Source organism: Haliotis rufescens, unplaced genomic scaffold (genome assembly GCF_023055435.1).
Source record: "Haliotis rufescens isolate VD_foot unplaced genomic scaffold, xgHalRufe1.0.p SCAF_97, whole genome shotgun sequence".
NCBI lineage: Eukaryota > Metazoa > Mollusca > Gastropoda > Lepetellida > Haliotidae > Haliotis > Haliotis rufescens.
This window is the reverse complement of record NW_025964391.1, coordinates 112,335-135,667: the sequence shown is the minus strand read 5'-3', so window position 1 is coordinate 135,667 and position 23,333 is coordinate 112,335. Positions and strand designations below refer to the sequence as shown.

At 40.7% G+C, this 23,333-nt stretch overlaps 1 protein-coding gene across 3 annotated transcripts in view; it reads right to left on the bottom strand.

Annotated features, from left to right (window-relative positions):
• The window catches only part of LOC125377720 (protein mono-ADP-ribosyltransferase PARP14-like), a 46,946-nt gene extending 23,950 nt beyond the window's left edge, over nucleotides 1–22,996 (bottom strand). For all 3 annotated transcript variants that reach the window (XM_048391769.1, XM_048391770.1, XM_048391771.1), the window contains exons 1-8: nucleotides 22,778–22,996; nucleotides 9,402–9,538; nucleotides 7,815–8,916; nucleotides 6,891–7,073; nucleotides 6,425–6,736; nucleotides 5,428–5,670; nucleotides 3,145–3,384; nucleotides 14–1,762 (exon numbers count right to left, since the gene is read on the bottom strand). In XM_048391769.1, the coding sequence (XP_048247726.1) occupies nucleotides 14–1,762; nucleotides 3,145–3,384; nucleotides 5,428–5,670; nucleotides 6,425–6,736; nucleotides 6,891–7,073; nucleotides 7,815–8,916; nucleotides 9,402–9,538; nucleotides 22,778–22,976 (4,165 nt within the window). In that variant the 5' untranslated portion in view covers nucleotides 22,977–22,996. The remainder of the gene's footprint in view (nucleotides 1–13; nucleotides 1,763–3,144; nucleotides 3,385–5,427; nucleotides 5,671–6,424; nucleotides 6,737–6,890; nucleotides 7,074–7,814; nucleotides 8,917–9,401; nucleotides 9,539–22,777) is intronic.
• Between the last annotated feature and the right edge of the window lie 337 nt (nucleotides 22,997–23,333).

Below are 23,333 nucleotides of genomic sequence, written 5' to 3'. Positions count from 1 at the left end.
ACAATATACATACCCTTATTTGCTATGTCTTTTGCCAATCCTCCAATGTGATCTAACCTGTTGTTAGCTGCATTGACGATGACGTCAACCTCCATAGCTGTGATGTCACCTATGACAACATCAAGCCTTCTTTTCGAGTCTATGTCACAGCTAGCGATAACTCTGGTCCCAGTTGGGTTTCTACCCCGTGGTGAAGAAGAGACTGAGGCAGGTATTACGCCAATCGTTTCGACTCTTACTTTGACTGATTCATCAAATGACGTTTCTATGATACATTGACTCTCTTTCTCTGTTGAGCCAATGTATCTTTTCCCAATCTCAGAATTGATGAACCTTCCGATCCCAGACTTCCTGAGGGTGTGTTTCTTATAAATTACCTTCTTTGCAAGACTTGTCAAATCCTGCACACCTTTGGTAAGGGCCTCCTGGCAGCCACTAACTGTTATCTGTTGTGGTGTCGATTTGTAGTCCAGTTTCACCATGGCATGGCTAATATCATCGAGCTCGCTTTCTCTATACACACGTAGGAATCTGTAGACTGGGCTGGGCATTTTCACAATCTTCCTATACACCGAGTTCTGTAGGATAAAGTTGCGAACCTCCTCTTTGATTTCATTAATTGTGTTGTCAAAGGTAACAATTACAACATGGGAGGCGTTCCGGTCAATGTTTAGACTCACAAAACTGCCATATCTGTCCACTGTTGCTTTTTGAAAGGCTGTCCACTTGTCAGTAGACAAAAGGGAGGTATTTTCTTCATCAATTGGCTCATGATGCTCTACGATCATCTCTTTGAGCGTTCGCCCTAGAGAAGCACCATTTTCTTCCGTCGTTGCCATGACAATTACAGTTTCATTTTTGCTCTCAATATCCCATACTCCAGTGATCTTCTTATCCTTCAGTTTGTTCATGACCATAGCCTTCACGTCCTTTTGATCTAGAAAGGAAACCAGTCCCTGGGAAAGTGTAAGTCTGTGTGAACTGTAACTCGTACATCTCTCATACATTAAAACTTTACACTCGTTGATTTCGTTCACTTGACCTTTGAAAATCATCTCGTTTTGTTCGACATTGACGGTCACTTTCAAATCTGCAGGATACCGCTTCCCAATATCTGCTACATAGCCATCCATCACAAGGAGCTGGAGCTGAAGTGGCTTCAAATATTTGATGGGCTCAGTAATCTCCTTCTGTTTTCTTTTGAATTCGTTCTCTACGCCTTCTACAGTTTCCTTCACTTTGGTACCGACTTGCTGTACTTCTCTGGCATGACCGACTACTATCACCTTATGTTCTGCATCAGACATATCAACGAGAACAGACTTTGACTTGGGGATATCGGTCAAATTCTTCTTCACATCCCCCCACATCTGTTCAAGGGTTGTAAATTCTTCAGTTTTAAATTGATCAATAAAACCTTTCAGATAGTCCTCTGTGTCTTTTTTCCAAGATTTTGCTAACTTGACAGCATTTGGGGCATCCTTGTTGAGCGTGCATGTCATCGTTGCAGAAAAGACAGAGAGCCATATGATTTCGGCATGTCGCTCTTTCAGTCCCCGTTTCAGCTCCTCCTCATCGGTCTTTGAGTTTTGCAGAAACCTACATTTGGTTTCGTCAAGGTCTTGAACAGTAAATGTTTTTGGTTGTGTGTACCAAGATCCATCCGTATCCTCACTGCCTAGTCCAAGACATTCCATGTAAAGCGTCACAGTCAGTTTTGCACCACCAATCGTGTGTTGCTTTGGAAGGATTTTATCTATGGCTGAAACCAGAAAACACATATTCATCTGATTTCAGACTGAAGTTAGATCAATAAATGAAATATATATGATTTTATTGATGATGCAGCAAAAGTTCTGTTGCATCGAACTTTGATGACACAGCAGGGTATCGGGTATGGGGTTGTTGCTGATATAATCCCGCCATGGCCCATGTTGTTGGAAAGGTGTCAGAACATGCATATTTTATTACCCCTACCAATTCTACCTATACCATATGGGAGCACGGGTGTCGCAATCGTTTCAGGCTCCGCAACTCGCTGCGCAGTTTTGCGTCCCTTTGGCACCTCAGAAACATGATTATGGGTTCGAATCCAGGTGCACCCGACCTACACCACGTCCGGCTTTGAGCTGACACGCCGTAATCATAGAGAGATTATAAATAGTGTTTTACTCCACAGTATATCAGAAATCGAGTCTCACGCCAAAGTTGGCATTATTGCTCAGAGAATACAAGAAAGTAAACAGTTGCACTCAGCAATATTCCAACTACATGACGGCGGTCTGTAAATAAACGAATCTGGACCAGACAATCCAGTGATTGACGAAATTGGGATACTATGACATGCATCAACCAAGTCAGCGAGCCTAACCACCCGATCCCGTTAATCGTCTTTTACGACAAGCATAGTCGCCTTTTACGGCAAGCATGGATTGCTGAAGACCTATTCTTACCCGGATCTTCACGCTTTGTAAACAGTCAAAATATGGATAGGACTGCAATCCTTTAAACACTCAGAGGACTCCAAGCATTCGCTTCACTATCAACATTTCATATAATACATGTACGAGATGTTTGAAAGTCATAACACATAAATGCATAATTCATATAAAATAAGCCAATCATATCACACCAGGCAAGGGGCCCTGGTTGGCACAGTCAGCTGAGGGCAATAATTAAGTTGAGAAGTTCTCAATTAAGCTAGTCATCATCACGTGCTACATTGTACCCATGCCAGGCGGTATGGCACGCCGAATACCCAGGTTCGATTCCCGACATGGGTACCACGTGTGAAGCCCATTTCTGATGTCCCCGGCCGTGATACTGCAGGAATATTGCTAAAAACGGCGTAAACCCATACTCACTCACCCACTCACTCACTCACGGTATGGCTGTACTGATATATTGGTAGTGATGTCTCGATGTGTTTTCTATTTTTTTGGGCATGGGTGGCCCAGCCGACAGCTTGATTATATTTCTATATTCCTTTGAGGGTTTCACCAGTGGTAAATATCTAAGACATGCATCACTTCGGGCTTCCTCCACATAAAGCTGACACGCAGACACATAACTAAAATGCTTCCCAAAGTTACGTTAAACCATACGAATTCACTCACTACATCGAACAGATGAAATTTAAATTACCTCTATAATCCTCAAACTTGACAATGCAATACCCATCACCATTGTGCAAGGAGGCTGTAGCTGGGATTCCATCAGTGTTGCCAGATCTTATATTTTCAAAGTATAATTGCACAGTGTCTTCAGTCGACTCTGCCTTCAGTCCCCTTACAACCACACTGTCACATACAGGTACTTTATGAACCATGATGTGTTGTCCGCCAGACTTCCTTCTCCTGCACTCTTCTTGCAATCTTTCGAAGTCTGAAAGGTGAGATGATAAGGAAGCTATAATTGTTAATTACTATCAAACGATACCGATAGAATGTTGTTTACACTTGTACATAGATTGAGGTGAGGTGAAATTGGGTTTAACGTCGCGTCAAAGATTATTGCACTTATATAGCGACGTGCATGCACGTGTGTGTGTGTGGCTGCTTGTACTAGTCCGGACTGATGCCGATTTATAGTGCTAGCACACTGAGATACCGTGCCGATTTATAGTGCTAGCAGACTGAGATACCATGTTTAACATGAATACCCCTCTCAGACACAGTATACTGACTCCGAGCCGACCAGTCCTTGTTTTAGCCCCTAAATGCCGAGCGCCAGGCATGGAAACAACAAGTACCATCTTTTAACGTCTTTTGGTATGACGCGGCCGGGGATTCAACCCCGGACCTTCCGCTCTCCGGGTGGACGCTCTACCACTAGACCATGGAGGCGGTCGTAGATAGCTTGACGTTGAGTTCATTTAAATGTTTCATAATCTATCTATTTTCATCTTTAATATGTCTCTTGGTCTCGTGGACAGTGTCTACCAGCAAGGCACATCATACCACAATATGGTGTTTGTTGTTACCCTGCCTAGTTAAATCAAGAACTGGTCGGCTCGAAGTAAGTATCTTGTTTCTGAGTAGGGTATCCATGTTAAACTGCGGCATGATATATCAGTTGGCTAGCACTATACAACTGACATCAGTCTGAACTCGTACAAACACACACACGCACGCACGCGCAAATGCACACACACGTGCATACACGTTGTTATAAAGATGTAATAATCGTGAACGCGACGTTAAACCCCCTCACAGATTTTCTCCTCAGGTACAGATATTAGTGTTACCCGTTACACTTGTAACGATGTTAGAATAGTGTTGTAATAACGAAAAAGGGAAAACATGAGCTTTCGTCTTAATTTGAACACAACTAGGTGGGCATCTGTTGTATGAATCACTTCAATGTTACAATGACATGGATAAACTAAATTAAACCATTTCCTTATTCATAATAAATCTCGAGTCGATTGTACGATTTCGACTATCTTATAAGCATGTGCTTATGAATCACTACCAAATAGTGATGATACAAGGCGTTCGCGAATATTGAGTGAGTGAGTTGGGTTTAACGCAGCAGTATTAGTTATATCGCGGCGTGTCAGCTTAATGTGGGAGGAAAGCCCGAAGTGATGCAGGTCTCGGACGTTTACCACTTCGGTGAAACCCACGAGCATGGGTATGGTGCTGACAAACCTAGAAACATAATCGGGGTGAACCGGGATTCGAACCCACAATCACAGGTTTCTGGCGTGCCCAAGGGACGCAATTCTGCACAGCGAATCTCGGCGCCTTAGACGACAGGGCCACACGTGCCCCCTGTTCGCGAAAAGGTGAGCGTATAATTCCCTACAGGTGGCACCGGTGGAACAAAAATTGCAAAGGCAATATTCATTCATAGATTGTTCATCTAAAAAATAACCACGGGAACATACGGTAAAGTAACCTTGCAAACGGTATCGAACATTATACTTGTCCTCCATGTGTTTACTTTAAAACGTTTGGAAAGCTTTACTCAAGCCGTGAATATTGAAATGTAAGCCAGATCAAAGGACTTTTAAGCAAGCGTTGTATGACGCTCTTTGAAATCTTCATAGGAAGAGCCTGCTTGATTGTACCTCAAAGTTTCTGAAATGTAGACCTCAAGGGATGGAACTGCTATTTGACTTTTGGAAAGTGGAAGTCATCCTACTTGTCATACAGTCTTGGATAGATATTGTTACTCCGAATCTTTAAGCATAGATCTTGATATGAAACAGATGAGAAGGTTTCACTGGACTCTTTATATTTCTGATTCAGGTGGGTAAATCATTGGAAGAGAAGAGGCTATTTGAAGCTTAAGATAAACTTCTTGCCCAAATTCCATTTCTTTGCCAATCCAAGCAGACACACCACATGACTAACTACATGTACTGTAGTTCTTGTAGATTATACGTAGCTGCGCTACAATATGTATAATGTTATCTCTTACCTGGGAAATTGTGATCCTCAAAAGTTACCAATGCTTTCCCGGGCTCTTCCCCATACAGGACATCAGTAACGATGCTTCCACGTGCCCGTTCTTCCATAAGGAGCATTAATTTCTCCTTGTTAGTTGTGCTGCTCACGCCAGTCACAAGAAACCTGTTCTTGTAGCAAGGTATTGGGCGATGTAACTTCAGTGTCAGATTTGCTCCATCGACCTGGTGTTTCCTTTTCAGTACATTTTGGACCACTGAACACAGAAATAATGAATTTGTAAAACAAGATGATATAATTGTTGTATTAGATAAGACCATTAGTATGTGACCTCTAATTAATCATGTTATAATAATTGAAAATAGTGTAATAATTGCATTGAACACTTTATTAAAGCTCATGCTTTACATTACAGACCCATAACAGACTCTGCTTGGATAATATGCATGTGTCTGGGAATGACTTCAATTGAATCTCTGGTCTGTCCTCAGAGGTGTGTGGTTCGTTTCCCCGACGCATTACAACGAAAGATGGTACTTTTTGTTACCCTGCCTGACGGGGCATTACGGGGATAAAACAAGGACTGGGACAAGGCTGGAGTCAGCATATTATGAGTGACTAGGGTATCCATGTTATTCTGAGCCATGGTATCTCATCTGGCTCGTACTATTAAACCGGGCTTGTACAAGCAGGCACGCACACACGCACGCACAGACATACACACGTCGACATTGCGTTAAGGCCAAGGCACACGCAACACATATGACAAAACATACATGGACTGACGTTCACATTCACAAAACACACAATGTATACACATACACTCAAATACACTCACTCACACACACACACACACACACACACACACGCGCACGCACGCACGCACGCACGCACGCGCGTACTATTAAACCACATTTCACCTCACCTTCAGTTCATTCTCTGTAAACAAACATCGAAAATCATTTAACATCGTCAATTATGTATTACAAAAACATAGGAGTCAAGATTACCTTCTGGAGACTCAAACGTAATGAAGATGACATCATCCTTCCTTTCACTTCCTGTCACCGTTCCGCCTCCACTTCTATTAGTGTTTTCAAAGTAAAGTTCCAGAGTTTCAGGGTTTGTATTAGGTTTAAATCCCCGGACTTCAATAGTGCTCTCTTCTTGTTTGTCATCATCTTCTTCGTCTTCATCATCGTCATCATCATCATCATCAGCAGCAGCAGCGGACGTATGGCAGGGGGGTTCCGTGTAAGCCAACACCTCCACACGTTGTTTGTTAATCAGATGGGACTTCATTTTGAGGATACGTTCTGCAGCTAAAAAAACGATGGCCTCCTTTATTTCCATATTACACCGATAAAAATCCAAGGGACTAATTTGCCTGTCACTGTAGTATTGTTTTATGTAGATGGGGTTCCGAGTGTTATTACTACCAAGTGTTAATACGAACTTTTAAAAGTGTACACCTACTTTCAGGATCTTTGAAGAAGACCAGAGCCTTGTTCTTCCCCTTCTTCATATCCACCTTAACCACCTCTCCCTCTCCTCCACCACTTCTCCGCCTGTTTTCAAAATACAGCTTCACACTATCCTCAGTCATTGAGGGCAGTATACCTTTCACTTCCAGGATAGTGGGACAGTCCTCTGGTGTGGCTATTAATGAAACGATTAACATATGCATGAATAATTTATTTATAAATATTTCGAAAACCAAAATTTCAGATGGGTCACAATAGCTGGAAAATACCATGTAAGCATGTGGCCAATTAATTTTTTTCAGGGGTTTACAATACTTAGTTATATTGCTATGAAGGCCTCAAATCATATACCCGTTAAACCAAGGAAGGACTTCAATGTCAGTATACAACTCAGAACTCTTTAGACAACAAGCTACGACGAATTACTGATGCTCTGTCTCGAGTAAATGAATGATGTTTATCCCGAGCCTTTCGTGAAGGACCTGCACCATCCATTCACGAGGGACAGATCATCAGTACTTCTGAGTTAAGGGTAGGTAGATTCCTGTGTATTATTCATTGACATTTTATGAGAGAAAATGAAGAAAAATGAAGGCAGCCTTACGTAATGTAATCGATTTGTGACGTCATGAACAATGGATGACGTCGTGTATATTTTTCCACAGTCTAGCACTGTGACGACATATGACTTAAATTGACCTTGATTGAGACTTGCCAAAATACATATGCGCATATATCGGAAAGATATTACATTCGATTCTTATGTGTATTGTGCGTTCCTTGATCGAGATATCTAAATTGTGGAAGATGGTGTTCATTTCATTCTGTGACATCAATATCTTTTAACTTTTGTATCTGGTATAACATAGACATATCCAGTGGAACTCTCGAAATAATTGAGCCAGATATACCATACCTCTACGCTTCAGTTCATCCTGTTTGTGTGAGTCCTGGATAGGTTGGGGACCTGGGTGTTCAGAGGCAGATCGTTGTTGATTGGGTATTGTTGAAGGATATGTCTGCTCTTGGAGATGTGCCCCAAACAATTGGTGGGGAGAAGGCATTTGGCGTCCTTGTTGGTAGTTTTGAGCTCCTGGGTAGCTTCCTGGTGGATATTGTTCAGCTGGTGGATAGGGTTCTTGATAGTATGGTTGGAGTGGTGGATGATGGTATGCCTGGGGTTTATTTGGATGTTGGTGTGGTTGACCTGGTGTTGGATTTTGGTATGGTTCACCTTGTATTGGAAATTTGTAGTGCTGACCCTGTGTTGGATGTGGTTGGTGTGGTAGATAGGTCCCACGTGGGAATGGGAAATAGTTATTTGGATCTGGTTGTGGAATTCTCCCAGGATTGCCATATTGAGGGTGTCCAGTTGCTTGAGGATATTGCGGGTGTTGCGGGTGTTGTAGGTGTTGCGGGTGTTGCGGGTGTTGCGGGTATTGCGGGTGTTGTGGGTGTTGCGGGTGTTGCGGGTGTTGTGGGTGTTGTGGGTGTTGTAGGTGTTGCGGGTGTTGCGGGTGTTGTGGGTGTTGCGGGTGTTGCGGGTGTTGTGGGTGTTGCGGGTATTGCGGGTGTTGTGGGTGTTGTGGGTGTTGCGGGTGTTGTGGGTGTTGTGGGTGTTGCGGGTTTTGCGGGAGATTCCAATGGTCATAATTGCATGGCTGTACAGTGTCAGGATGTGGATATGTCTCAGGAAAGACTGTCTGGATGTTCTGCGGAGGACCTACTAGGTGCATCTGTCGAGCAGGTCCTTGTTGGATGTTCTGTGTGAATTCGATATGTTGCAGTCTTGGTGATCCACCAGGTTCTCTGGTTGGGATCATGTTCTGAAGAGCGTCCTGTGGCCCTTGATTTCTGGGTCCCTGGTCATTCTGTTGTGGGCCTTGGGGAATTCTAGGTGTCTCTGGAGATAACTGTGAGGATTGGGCAGCAGTCGGATGATCTCTAATTGGCAGATGCGCCAGATACCCAATACCAGGTGTCTGATATGGGGAATTTGATCCATGGCCTGGAGATACCTGGGAAGAGGGAGATTGGTCTTGATTGTTTGATAATTGGCTGTCCCCTTCGGATTGTTGCGATTTCGTAATTTGTTTTTGGGATGTTGGGGCTGTTTGAGCATGTGATGGTATTAGAAAATCGGAAACTGAGCTTGGCACAGGATCGTGTTTTGCTAGGGGTTGGGGGCTGTTTGAGTTACATGGTGGACCTTCTTCCGTGATATTAGGTGTCTGGTCCAGTATAACATAAAAGCTTCATTAAGATATCAACTTTTTCACTACACATAATGGTTAATTAAACACATATATTTTTCAAACAATGTTCCTAAATGTTGACTTTTTGTCCCAATGAAATATTGTTTTGTCCTGAAAATATCAGGGATATTGTTGTCATACGTACAAACGTTACGACTGAAATTGCTACACATTTAATCACTGATCTCAAAGTATTTTTCATGAAAAAATGACAGTTCTATTTTTTCAAATATAAGAGTTATCATTACCGTGCTGTAACGTGGAGGATCTTCCAGCCAAGGTTCGGGTATGAGCTCGTCGGGACACCTCACCGCCGATATTGTCGACACGCCTCCCTCATACCTACACTCTGACATCAGGTGCTCGGCCAGTATCTTGCGTGCATCTGTGCGATGGGACAACGAGAACAGGTCACTTTTCGTCCAATCAGTGATTCAACTTTGATACACTTGTACCAAGATGTTACAGAAAGACTTGTACCATGTAAATGCATGTAAGGGAAAGGGTACTTTGATAAAAATGAAAAAAATCCGTAAAAATGTATGGCATCATTTCGACAGTTACAAGGCCATGCAGGGCGAGAGAATGAAATCCACTCACGTGCGCTTGCTTGCATTCAGTTTACGGCTCAATTGACAGCAAGTTGCTTTTCCATTGAGTTTTATGTGTGACGATCTGTTTGGCTTTCCAACTTAATTCAGTTTAATTTGTTTTTAAAACAGCAATAGGGGAATACTACTGGACTAAAACAGAAATAGAGTAGTATAGGTGATGATGGTTCTGGACCACTTCCACTGGAGCAAAATTCATGTACCTATACTGCTACTACAGGTGGCATTTTTTATGCCAAAATGATTATGCGATTCAACGATAGTCATGAGATTAAGTTAAATTGACTCCAGCTCACCACCACCTGGAGCCAATGGTATAAATTTTTATAGGTAATGATGGTTCTGGACCACTTCCACTGGAGCCAGATTCATATACCTATACTGCTACTACAGGGGGCATTTTTCTGTGTAAATGATGATGCGATTCAATGATAGTCATGAGTTGTATTAAATGAAACATCAATATTAATTAATAATGGATAAAATTTACTATAGCCCACGAGGATATTGGAAAGGTATAGGAGCAATAAAAAAATTAGCCACCGCGGCTAAGGTATCTAAAGATGTGGCCAAGGATTGGTTAAAGAAACAAGCGATGTGGCAGATATATTTACCGGCACCGCGTTATATACCGAGGAAGAAGTTTGATATTTTTACAACGAATGAAGTTCATCAGGCTGACCTCTTGTTTCTTCCCCATGATAAGGTAAAACGCAAAACGTATAAATACGCTTTAACAGTAGTGGATGTGGCTAGTCGATACAAAGAGGCTGAGCCATTAACCTCAAAAGATTCAACAGAAGTAGCTAATGCACTGAGCCGCATATATAAACGCGGACCGCTAAAATGGCCTAAGCTATTTCAAGTAGATCCCAGTCGCGAGTTTATGGGATCGGTAACTAAACTGTTAACAAAGCACGATGTCGAAATCGTCCGTGGTGAAAGAGAGGCCCACCGCAGTCAAGCTATCGTTGAAAGATTTAACCGGACATTAGCGGAACGTTTGTTTGGCTATCAGTATGGGATTGAAATGAAATCGGAACGATTGAGATCAACCGAATGGGTGACACGATTACCAGCCGTTGTATCAGCGTTGAATAATGAAGTGACGAGATTAATAGGGAAGAAACCATCCGATGCTATTAAAATGAAATCCGTGACTTCCGAATCTTCAGCAACGAGGAGAGGCAAAGAACAAAAACTTCCGGATAGAGTAAGGGTAAGATATTTATACCAGGCCAGTGAACTCGAAGGAGGCCTACGTCGCGCAACCAATCCCACATGGTCCCTTAAGACGTATAACATTAGTCGATTGGTTACGAAAGAAGGAGAGCCTATTCTTTATTATCTTCAAGATGGACCGGGTAGGGCATTTGTACGAGAAGAGTTGTTCATAGTTCCCGACGGTACGGTATTACCACCATAACCATAAGCATAGGTAGTTACACCATCATTATCAATCCATCTCTTTGTATCTAAGGGGGATAATGATGTCTTGTTCATTCCTAATCCATATATCCTGTGATTGTAACTTCTTAAAGAGTTCATCTCGTGTTTGAACGTTATACGGTTGAATAATGATTCTTTATACTGTTCGTGTTTGATATGCTTTTTTACCACATACTTCTTAACACCCTTAGCTTTTCTTATCTCTCCATTATCGGACTTCTTTATATAATACATCTTAGGTCTTAATCCTACATACTCCGCTATAGGGGTCCCAGCACATTCATCCTTCATCTTACCTAACACCTTTTTATTTACTACGCTGTGCAGTGGATTATCTTTTGGATAATCGCTCGTGTTGTACATTTTTTTTTCTCCTGCCATATCTTTATACACATCCTCGGTTTGTATTTCCATCAACAAAGAATCTGTGTCGGTATATAACACTTCGCATCTATCGCCGTATTGCTTCTTAAGTTCGTTGTAATAAAAGTCATACATTAAGTGTTTTGACAAGTCGAGAATACTCATACCGACGTACACCGGTCTGTTGAATTTTATATTACTCTTCTGCATATGTAACGCAGCTAAGTCGTTATCGAATATCTTGCTTCTGTTAAAAGCCGGACTGGCTATAAGTTTCCTGAGTCTTTCTTCCTCATTAGATCTGACTAATTTAACATCAACACACTTCCTTAGATTCTCCATAGTTTTACCAAATACTGAGTTATTCATGAGCTTATACAGATTCTTTTCGAAATCGCTAGTAGCTATCTTTCTTAAATCTGTGTTCAACCTTATATAGGGCTCCATCCAAGGGCTTTGATCAAACTTTAGAACTCTGTGTATTTTCTTAAGTTTCATACCTAACGATAGATACAACTGGAGATTTCTGTAGTGAACTATATATTTTGTCTTATCCATCAAATTTGGTACGAGTTTTTCTACGTTAGCTAACCTACTATTACCCATCAAGGAGTGTTGATATTCCGACATCCAGTCTTTATTAACCATTAATCTTTCGGGAGCTAGCGGATAACTGTTATGGTCTTTATGTAAGGAATTTGGATATTCCAAGTCAACTTCTAGTATGTACCCTTTATTCGCATCATTATTATGGATATCATTCACATTGACCCATTCAAAACCACCCGTGGGTAAAGGTTGACTCATAGCCCATCCGTACAAATTGTTAGCGTCGAGATATAATATATGCGTGTCGGGTTTACTCGGATCGTATCCTTCCACTAATTTATTATTAGCCTTAGAATACCTTTTAGCTGCCATCGATATACCACCTCTTAATCCTTTCTCAATAAATAAGTGCATATCGTAATCTGTGAGTAGTTTAAGTTCTACGCCGGTCTTCTTCAACAATGCATCCCACGATAGTCCGGGACTGGAATAGTACCATAATCGGCATCTGTTATTCTAGATTCTGTTAAGTTACTATAGAATGATTCGAGGGGTGGTAATTCAGTTTCTTCGAATCTAGACCAATCATCCATATATTCGTAAGGATATACACCTTTTCTCAGCAACAAATGACGAGTAATCTTATCAGTATATTTATTTGTTATCGCAAAGTCATTGGGATTGTTCGCATTGGCTAAATTGTCCAGGGAAGATAACAGAAACTGTACGGAGTCTATGAATCTAAGCCCATTACTTTGCTTTATTCTAGATTTCCCATCCTTGTCCCTATAATGTATAGGTTTAGTCAACGAGAACGATATGTATTTTTCCATATTGTTAGGAATGCACGTTAAACGCCGTCGGTCTTTGAGATAGCTTGCATAATGAGATGTGAATCGTATCCCCTAAGGTTATGAAACACAACGGGGATGGGTATTGTTTGAGAGTTCATTTTTAGTTTCAAGTTACACTCGTCATGAGCGGCTCCCCGATAATTACCCGTGACGTGACAATGATCTCTTACGGAATCCCCATCCAGGGGTTTATTACAAACGTGACAACTCGTTGACTTCTTATGGGCCCTCCAATCTTCCCTCGTCATACGCATGGGTTTCTTACACGATAAATTTTCCCTGATTATTCTCTCTTCATTTTGTAGATATTCTAGGAACTTTCCCGCTGCATTGGGACCTCTGTAAATCACAGGCGGGTTTGTTTTCCTATCATACCTTACAACTATATATCCAAACCCACAAGGAATATGTTCTTGAGTTTGGTACGTAAAACTATTATCTTGATTATTATGGTTGGTATTTTCTATGGGTTTGATAAGCGCTTCGAAGTCGGCGTAAATTACGTACGGTACTGGCGTTTGATTACAATAATGTTCAAATTTTAATATATTTTTCCCCTCTTTAGGCATATCGATCCTGATAGCGGTCTGCCTCTACAGTCTTCTTTATGAGCTTCTAATAGATCTTGTCTGCTGTACCCATGCAGGCATCTTTCACAGAAATATTTCTTTCTAGCATGTTTTGTTTGATCGTATAATAGCCTGTTTAAACTCTTTATCCCCGTATAATGATATTTACCATCTTTTTCGATCAGAAATGAATTGATTCTGGGAATATGTTCCGGAGCGGAGCTTATCCTGTGTACGACAATTCCTTTAGAATGTCCGAAAACATTTATAGCTAAATTATTTTGCTTTTCCACCTTATCAATTTGTGATATTGGTGTAGGTTCGTCTATACCATCGAAGTTGAGTCCATCGTTTTGGGGATAGCTAGAAGGTCTATCCGGATGCTTGTCTACGGGGAACAATGCAGATCTTATCATCATTCTTAAACAGTCATCGGATTTATTTTTTACGTTAATTATGTCTTTTTTCTTCTTATAATACAGGGGTAAATCTATATAAGATCCACCTTTGAAGGGCATATAATTTGCTATATCTAAATATAAACTACCGATTTTATCCACACCCCAACCCGAACCTCTATTAGTCCAGCGTTCTAAAGTTTCCTGTATCCTCTGAATTGATGTATCTAATGATGCGTTTATAGTATCGGATTCGGTTACAACTTCTTGATTGCTTCGGAAATATGGTTCGGTATATTCGGTGCTATCGTCTGTGTTACTTTTACTCAATAACATTTTAATCGTCAGCTGGTATTTTATACTATGTAAATCATCTAATTCCTCATTAATTTTAATCGATATGATGGGCTTAATATTGTTAACATCCATGTTGGAATTAATATCCATCTTCCAACCTCTTAGATATTTACCAACGCCGGCGGATGTTGGTACAAATATTAATTCTTGTTGTTTATTCTCAACATCATCATTATCATCATCATCATTATGTTGATTATTATCTAGTAAAGCTATCAATTCAGCTCTTCTCATTCGAGAATAACCTCTCAGCCCACTGTTTCTCGCTCGAACTTTGAGTTCTCTAACAGTCTGGGGTTTGTTGTATTCCAAACCGAGTAAGGTAATCAATTCAGCTTTTCTCATACGAGAATATCCACGTAGGCCACTTTGCTTTGCCATAGCCTTCAACTCTCTGACAAAAACCATTGTGGTTGAATGGTATATACAAAATGATTCATTTGTCTAAATGGTTGTTTTTCATATATAAATACGTATTCTCCCCAACCTATTCCTCACATTGATGTAATCTCTCTTCCTAGCATAAATAATCTGCTTCCTGACCTTATCAGCACCGTGACTCTTACATAAACTGTAACTACATTTGACTCCAATCCCACATACAGAACAAACGTAATTTTTAAAACCCTTTCTGATGTTATAAGCGTGAGTGCCACAGTAAATACCCACCGATGGCTTCTGACATTGAATCGATTTCCTCATGAGTGTATATTTGCATAGATTCATGGTTATACACATATCATATCATTTGTCTAAAAGGTAAATCACATCTACACTATTGAATAGCTGAAAATCAATACAGCAGATAACCCCATAATCACAAATGTGACCTCTCGGTTCTTTTGTTCCTCTGACGTTGTATACAACTGACTCATTGTTGGTCTCGGTATTGGGTCGAGTTTTTTCTCATAAACGAGGAAGTATTCGTGCATGGCAGATTCAACATCCTTAAACGTTTGAATTGAATGTCCTTCCTTAAGCAATTGTTCATGAATAAAGTCTAATCTCTTCATTCTCTGCTGTGTATATTGTAACTGGGCTGCTTGGTATTGTTCTAAAGCTTCGTTATGTCGTTTACGCTCCTCTTCAACTTCTTTAGCGTTTGATTCCCTCATACTGGAAAATAAATAATTACTCCCCGAAAAAGCTAGAGCATTAACAACAGCTCCACCGACCATCATCGCAATTGTTGCCATATTTATATGAATATAATATATTTAAATGTTTATATGAATATAATATATTCAAATCTTTATATGAATATAATATATTCAAATGTTTAATTACTTCATTATGTCTTCCGGGATAAGCCCTTGTTTGATGAGCATATCCTTCGTTGCCATTGCTAATCCAATATCCAGAATCATCATACCTATATCAAATCCATTAAAATCTAGTTTGGGAGGTGTGGCTTTAGTAATCATTTTAGCCATACGAGCATAGCCAATGGCCAAGCCGGTGACCACCGCTGAATGATACGTCGCGTTTACCAACATTTTACCGTCTGTAACTGGAGTAGTCATGCTTCTTATAGCATTATATGCGGGCTAACCTCTAATTGAACTTTTTGTTGCGGCGGGGGTGACGTTTTCTCTTCTCCGGTCTTATAAAAGAACCATACAGCCGCTATACCAGCAACTCCTACTAGTGTCCATGTTTTAATCGGATTAATATTTAAATTATTTATTAATTTCGCTTTGCGCGCCAGTCCTCCCTTTCTTCCTGCGGCTATTTTCAAAGGATTCTTTGTCACTCTGGGTTGTTTTTTTGTTTTCTCATTCACATGTGGTGCATCCTCATTCACATGTGGTGGTTCCTCATTCACTCGTTGTTCCGCAATCTGTTGTTCCTCGTTCACTTGTTGTTGTGTGTTCACAATCTGTTGTGGTGTCATCTGTTGTGTCTCCATTATTATTATTAAGTGGGCACGTATGTTTAAATTGACAATACCTAGCCGTTATTAAAGCTGTGGTGAACGGAGCTAAGAACATTCCGAATCTATGATAAAACTCACAGCTCACTGAGCTTATAGCGTGTTCCATGAATGGGTCTTTCTCTAGAGATTCGCATAAATACATGCGATGTTCTGCCGGGATGGGGAGAAACGTACTAGCTACGACTGTGTATTGTTGTAATATAGGAACCATATCGTTTTAGTCATGGTAGCTCCGTAGACTCCGTAGACTCGTAATGCGCGTACAGTTTTTTAATTTCTTCGTCGGTCATGTTATCAATTTTTTCGATGGTATAATTTTCTCCCAAATATTGAGAGCATTTTCCACCGGCTACCAAAGCCGCGAGTCTTTCTCTATGTTTATCTACATGTTGATGTGTATCTACATCAGGCTCAGATTCTTTGAGCATTTGTTCGATGAGTTCGTCGCATTCCATAATGTAATACCTAAGGAGATATTTAAGTCTAACATAATATAATATGACATATCCAATACAATCCGTAATAATGAACTGTTGCAAAAGAATGAAGATTTCGAACCACCTTTTATGTAATATGAACCGCTAATGTTCAATTTGCTATAATTTTGCTACATTTTTGCTACATTTTTGCTATAATTTTGCTATAATTTGCTAAGCAATTGCATAAGCAGCTGGTTGATCGGTTTTTAATACGAGTTTACAGTGCTTCGTTGCCGCTAACACTTTTCTGACTTTATCTCGTTCGCCCTTGGTATAAATGACATCATTTTCGCGTAAACATTCCTCGAACGAATCTCGATCTTTGCAATGAAACAGCGCTACCCATTTGGTCTGCTCTCTGAGATCTTTCAGGACAGAGTTGTATTTTTGAGTAAGTACCCAAACGCTAGGTTGAGTATGCCGACCGGAGAATGCTAAATACGAAAGCATATCTTTCTTTTTTGTGAGTTCTTTACTCGCGCTGCAGTCATCTATTACGAAAAGGGTTGATTCTCCTTTGTATTTTTCGTGACATACTCGGAGGCAGTCTTGTAAACGATCGCCCGGATCGACTCTGTGTACCCCGTCATCATTCATTACCCAATCTCTCGATAGGTAGGTTTTATTAACGCTTATAGTTGGGCACAGAATAATAATATGATCGAAAACGTCCCGATAATGACTTTCTAAAATATCTAGAATAAAAGCTGTTTTTCCGCAGCCGGTTTGCCCGCATATGATAGCGCAGTGCGGATCTTTAGGTAAAAGATTATTAATATTGCTTGCACGAATCTTCCATTCTGTATATTAAGTTGCGCATCCATAATCACGTACAAATATATGTTTAATTTACCAGCTGATTCCTGAAGCTTCGTTATCTGTATGGTGGCACCCTCGCTGGCATTTTCTATTCTCCTCCCACTGCCGTGTAGTTGGTCATCGTCCGTTGTTCGCATGTCGAGCCATAGCGCGTACTTCGTGGTGAGGTATTCACCCATCGATACACTCCCGAGAGACAGATCTTTCACGACCGCGTTAACTTCCGGAGAACGTTTTATAGAAGGAAGTTTTTTAATCTCATCCCACTGGTGATACGCTAGCATTCCTTGGCTATATAGTTGATTAGGAACGCCTTCGATAGTCAATTCTACTTTTGCAATCTTGGGATTGTAGAACTTCTCGGTATTTCTTTTAAACGCATCGGAGGGGTCCTCGAACAACATTAAAATACCCTTCAATGATCTCGTGGGAACGTTTAGATTGATATTCCACATAGTATCTTTTCTGTCCCTCATGATCTTTCGATGTCGCAGCACGCGATCGTACAAAATGGCTAAACTTCCCGTATACTGGTTACGAATTTGTCTGGTTAATTCAGGATCCGTTATCATATCGTACTCCAGCGAGATATTGACAATGGAATAGCTAGCATCTTCAGCAGCTCTGATTACTCTGCCGTAGTCATTAAAAGTTAGCTCGTATTCTAACCTATCGCCTTTGGATGCTTGATAAAAGGGCATGTGGGAATCTAGTAATTCAAAGTCTAGGGGAACATAGAATCGGTTACCTAATGCGTCGGCAATGGCCTTATCTTTTTCGTTGGTATCAACACCATTTTCAGCGCCCACGCGCAGTCTCAATGTGTTCTTATTACAAATACCTTGGTACTGTAAGTTTTCCCGCTCTTTATCCGTTCTCCAGAGATCCATGTAACAATAGTATACATCGCTATCGTCGATACTCATAACCTCATTACCGCTAATTTTAATGGCGATTTTCTTGACGATAGCACGACCTATGTTCTGAACGGGCTCCCTGTTAACGTCTGTAGAAGTCAAACTAATCGTAAATGCTAGTCGGACAGTTCCCGGAACTAACACATCGTGTGCGCCGAGATTAGGAAAGCGAACCAGAAGCGTTTGATTCTGATCGATGGTACTAGGGTTATTAGTTATAGTTACAGACTGACGAATTGCTTTGACCCCTAATGGATCTCGAAGTCTTCGTTGTGGGTTTAACTTGCGTCCATATTGCGAGGACATTGTTATATTGAAAACATGTACCATATGTTTAATATAAAAATGACTGATTTTGATATTAATGACTTTGATCTAAGTACCTTTGATGATCCGAATCGAACCGAAGAGGGTACTGATGAAACCAGGTTTAGTAGTCTTAACGATGAACTTTTACAATCAAACGTCAATGATTATTACGATGCCTTAAAAGAAGATAAAAATTATGTTAACCCAATAGGCCGTGACCATTCAAAGTTTACGATAGATAGTAAAGGAATATTGCGACTGCGTGACTCTCCGGATATTGATCTTATGAATTCTCGTACTCGTAAACCCCTAGCCTTGTCTACTATATCCGGTAAACACGGCACCATGTTTGTTCGTGATAAATTAGGTTTTGTAGACTACTCGCGGCTTTCCGCGAAGACTACTAAGGTTCTTCGAACCGTGCGTACTGAACTCGGTAAAACAGATGATTTGGAAGCAGCCTCGATGGTGGCCTCGAACGGATTCGGAGAAATCTTAGATACCTATAACGATAATTCCACGTTACAGGTATCAGAGTTTAGTATTAGGGAATTACGAGGTCTTGACAAGGCAATGCGAACAATGCAGGGAGAACTGATGAATAATATGGCCAACATATCCGAAATCGACAAGCATATAGCTCAAGAGAAAACAAAACTTGAACAGGCGGGCGATGAGTTCAGTAGACGCCGCGTAGCGGAAAGATTGCGTAACTTAGAAGATTAAAGATCAGCCCGCCTCGAAGCGGCTTCCAGTAATAGAAAGGCACTTCGTTCTCAAATCAGTCGTATTCGAGAAACTATCGATCAAGTCCTCAACGATGATACTACACTGGCCGATAAAATTAAAACATTGTTCAGAGAACAGGGAATAACAATTGCCAGTATTTTAACCGCGTTGGGATTTATTATATCGACTTTGACTCTCGTATTAACAGGTGGTGGTACAGGTGGTGGTACACCGCCTAACGATAAAAATGTTATAAAAGAGTGGATAAAAAAGCATTTAAAAGCATTAGGTTCAGCACTGGGAAAGCTCGCTGAGAAAGCCGCGGCTGCACTTCCCGGCAAAATAGGGAGTGTTGTTTCCTGGCTATTGAATTTATTAGCTAAGACCACCACTTGGCTTAGTCAAAACTTGTGGGGGTTGATTGTAGCAATTGCAGGGCTGCTGTACGTGTTCGCTAAGAACTATTTAACCAAATCAGTTTGCTAAGAAATATTTAACCACCAAATCATGAGTAAACCAACCGAGACTCCACCCACTACAAGCGTTTTTTTTTTCATCGATATATTGTTGATTTTTAGCCTCAATATGCGGTGACACTTGTGTTTGTGCGTTAGTAGATGGTTGTGCATTAAAAGATGTTTTAGTACATAACTGCGGCTTGACTATTCCCTTTTCTCCCGTGATCGTTTGCATTATTAATTCGACGTTAATATCTGAATTTATACCTGGTTTTTGTTGATCGGTAGCGATAACAATTTTATTTTATAGCCTATCACTTGACCGATCTGGACCGATCTGGACCGATCTGGAAATAACAGCTGGAGTCTCGGGACTGGCAGGAATAGCGATAAAATTCATTTCTCGTAGGTTACAAAAGAAAGCATTAAAACACGATAGTATTCGGATACTCGCCGAAGCAAAGTTGAACAGCATTGAGGATCATATTTCGACAGCAATGGCCGATTGTAAGATGTCCGAGGATGAGTTTCGTTTAGTGCTGTCGGAACTCACCAAATACAACGAAATGAGGCAGGAGATTCGATCAAAATCTCATAAGACCAGTGGTATTAGTGAGGATGAGAAAAAAAAGTTCATAGAACAGGGGAGGCAACAAGCGCGTCAATTATTCCGTGCCAAAACCAAAGAACTGGTTGGAGATTAAAAATAGATTGCTTACTATCGTTTGATCACATTTAGACAAATGCTTACATAAATATATAATAATGGAGAAAGCTATTAAATGGAGAGAATTACCACAAGGTTTTTATTATATCAGTGATGTCAAACCAACCAAATACAGTTATCAATTGTTTCTTATCAATTTACAAAAAGAGTGTAGTTATATAGTCTGGTCTCCTAGTAAAATGAACGAAGAACTTAATAAAAATGTTGAATTTCACTTTATCGATAAAAATAATAAAGAATATTTTTATTACCATTTAGACTCATCTAAAGCAATGATTGGCTCCAGGTGGTGGTAAGCTAGAGTCGATTTAACTTAATCTCATGACTATCGTTGAATCGCATAATCATTTTGGCATAAAAAATCCCCCCTGTAGTAGCAGTATAGGTATATGAATCTGGCTCCAGTGGAAGTGGTCCAGAACCATCATTACCTATACTACTAATAGAGTTATCGTTCTTGTCTGAAGTAGTTCTGATGTTCATTCGCCAAAATTAAATCCTTCCAGACGGGTCACAATTGAACGGGAATTACACATGTCAATCAGGAATGGAGGCGTTCATAGATCTACCCCCATTCGTCACCACTTCCGTAACCTGCAAGAAGACTCGTCCCCCTATCGATAAATGTTATGTGCGAAAATACGACAAACCAATCAGAATGCGCGTATGACTTAAAGTTCTTCGTCAAAGAATCCCTCAGGAATAATTTTTGATTTTACATATCAGTTTTGACATTGCATCTAAAAATATATATGATATATGTGAAAATATATATGATATATGTGAAAATATATGTGAACCATGACGCAACGAGTTGACAATTATTTTGGGTATGCCGTTTGCGGTAAGACGGAACCCGGTCGCATAAATGGACACGAGTCGCTATTCGGCTTGTCCCGGAATAACACGAGTTGGTCACGAATGAGATCTACCCCGTGTGTGAAGCAATGCCTGACATCAAGTGATATAACACTTCCCCCTTACAAACACCCGGGCTTCACTGTGTCCCATTTGAGTGGCGTCGCTGTGTCTATAAATAGCTACCGGAGATAGTATATCTTATGAATTAAGCGACCGGGTCGTAAATGCATTACATACACAAGACATCCGCACTGACACACATGCAGCAGATATTTAATAGATGTTAAACTCCTTGTACATTAATTCATCAAATGTTCCAATGGCGCTTGTGTGTGCGTGGACGTGTGCGCGCGTGCGTGCGTGCGTGCGTGCGTGTGTGTGTATGTGTGTGTGTTTGGGGATGGGGTTGTTAGTTGTGGTGGTGGTGGTGTTGGTGGTGTGTGTGTGTATGTAGAGAGGGGGGATATGGTGTGTGTGTATGGGCGAATTAAACATTAAACATTGTGTGGGTATATGTCTTAATTTATCTTATTCTGATCTATGACGTTATACATATCATTTTATATTTAGTGTCTCTTAGGTCATACCTGGTGGGATGTTACTTTGTATTGTTTATGTACGTGTTTTAGTATACACACGTGATGCACGGGATGCTGCGTGGTTGTCGATAGGGTGTTTCAAAAGATATCTACTAGAAGAGGTATACTGCTTCGGTATTCGTCATTTTCATTATTAGAAGAATTATATACATTTATGAACAAAGTAAATACATATGTCTGTGTCATTGTGTTGTCATTGGCGATGCCATTACTCTGATTAGGCAAGACAGACATATCCTCCTTTTGCTTTCTGTATCGTGGAATATATTTGTTTTGGATTTTGGGAATATTGTGAATACTGAAGTATTGTGTGCGTGTGTGTGTGCGTGCGTGCGTGCGTGCGTGCGTGTGTGTGCCTATAACGAGACTGTGTAACTTGATTATGGATGTTAACTTAATCTTGTCATGAATATTGATTAATGGAAAGAAAAAATGCGTGATCAGATAAATATATGAATGGCAGCACACTGTTAATCGAATAACAACTGAGTCATACCTGTTATGAGGGGTCAGTAATGGCGTGTCGCTAGAGGCTTGTTAATCACTCCTGTTATCGGCAGTATTGAGTTTATCATACACACAACATGCACAGTGACAACAACTACGGCTACATATAACCTCCCAATCAGAGTCTACTCACCGATCCTTGATTTAAGTAACACAACATATCCGCGCTTGCCCTGGGTCTCTTCGCGTTCACCGACATAGTCCACAGTTTCAGCTGACGTCTTGATACCAATCTGAGATAAGTAAGCATTCACAAACTCCAAGACATTAACATTGCCCGGGAGACCTGTAATTAAAACAGATCGCGTTGTGAGTTCCTCTCGCCTCGACATTGTTACAAGACAAGCGCCATTTTGAAATGACACGTCGTCATATTATCAAAACGAAAGTAGGATTCCTTAAGTAACTTTCTCTTTCGTTTTGTTGCATTGTTGCGGCTACGCAAATAGATACCTAGAATCAGACGAGTTGGGGCGAATGTCACCATGAAGAAAACCGGTCTGTTATGTATAGTTTCCTTTCTGTCACATAAGTATGTGTACCTAAAATGGGTGGTAGTAATTGGAGGTATGAGAGTAAGGGACTGGTTATTATTTATGTTAGGTTTTGGAATGGGGATGAGAAGGGGTGGGGTGAGATTTCGGGGTGGGGGTGGGGTGAGTGTGGGGTGGGTGGGGGGGTGGGTGGGG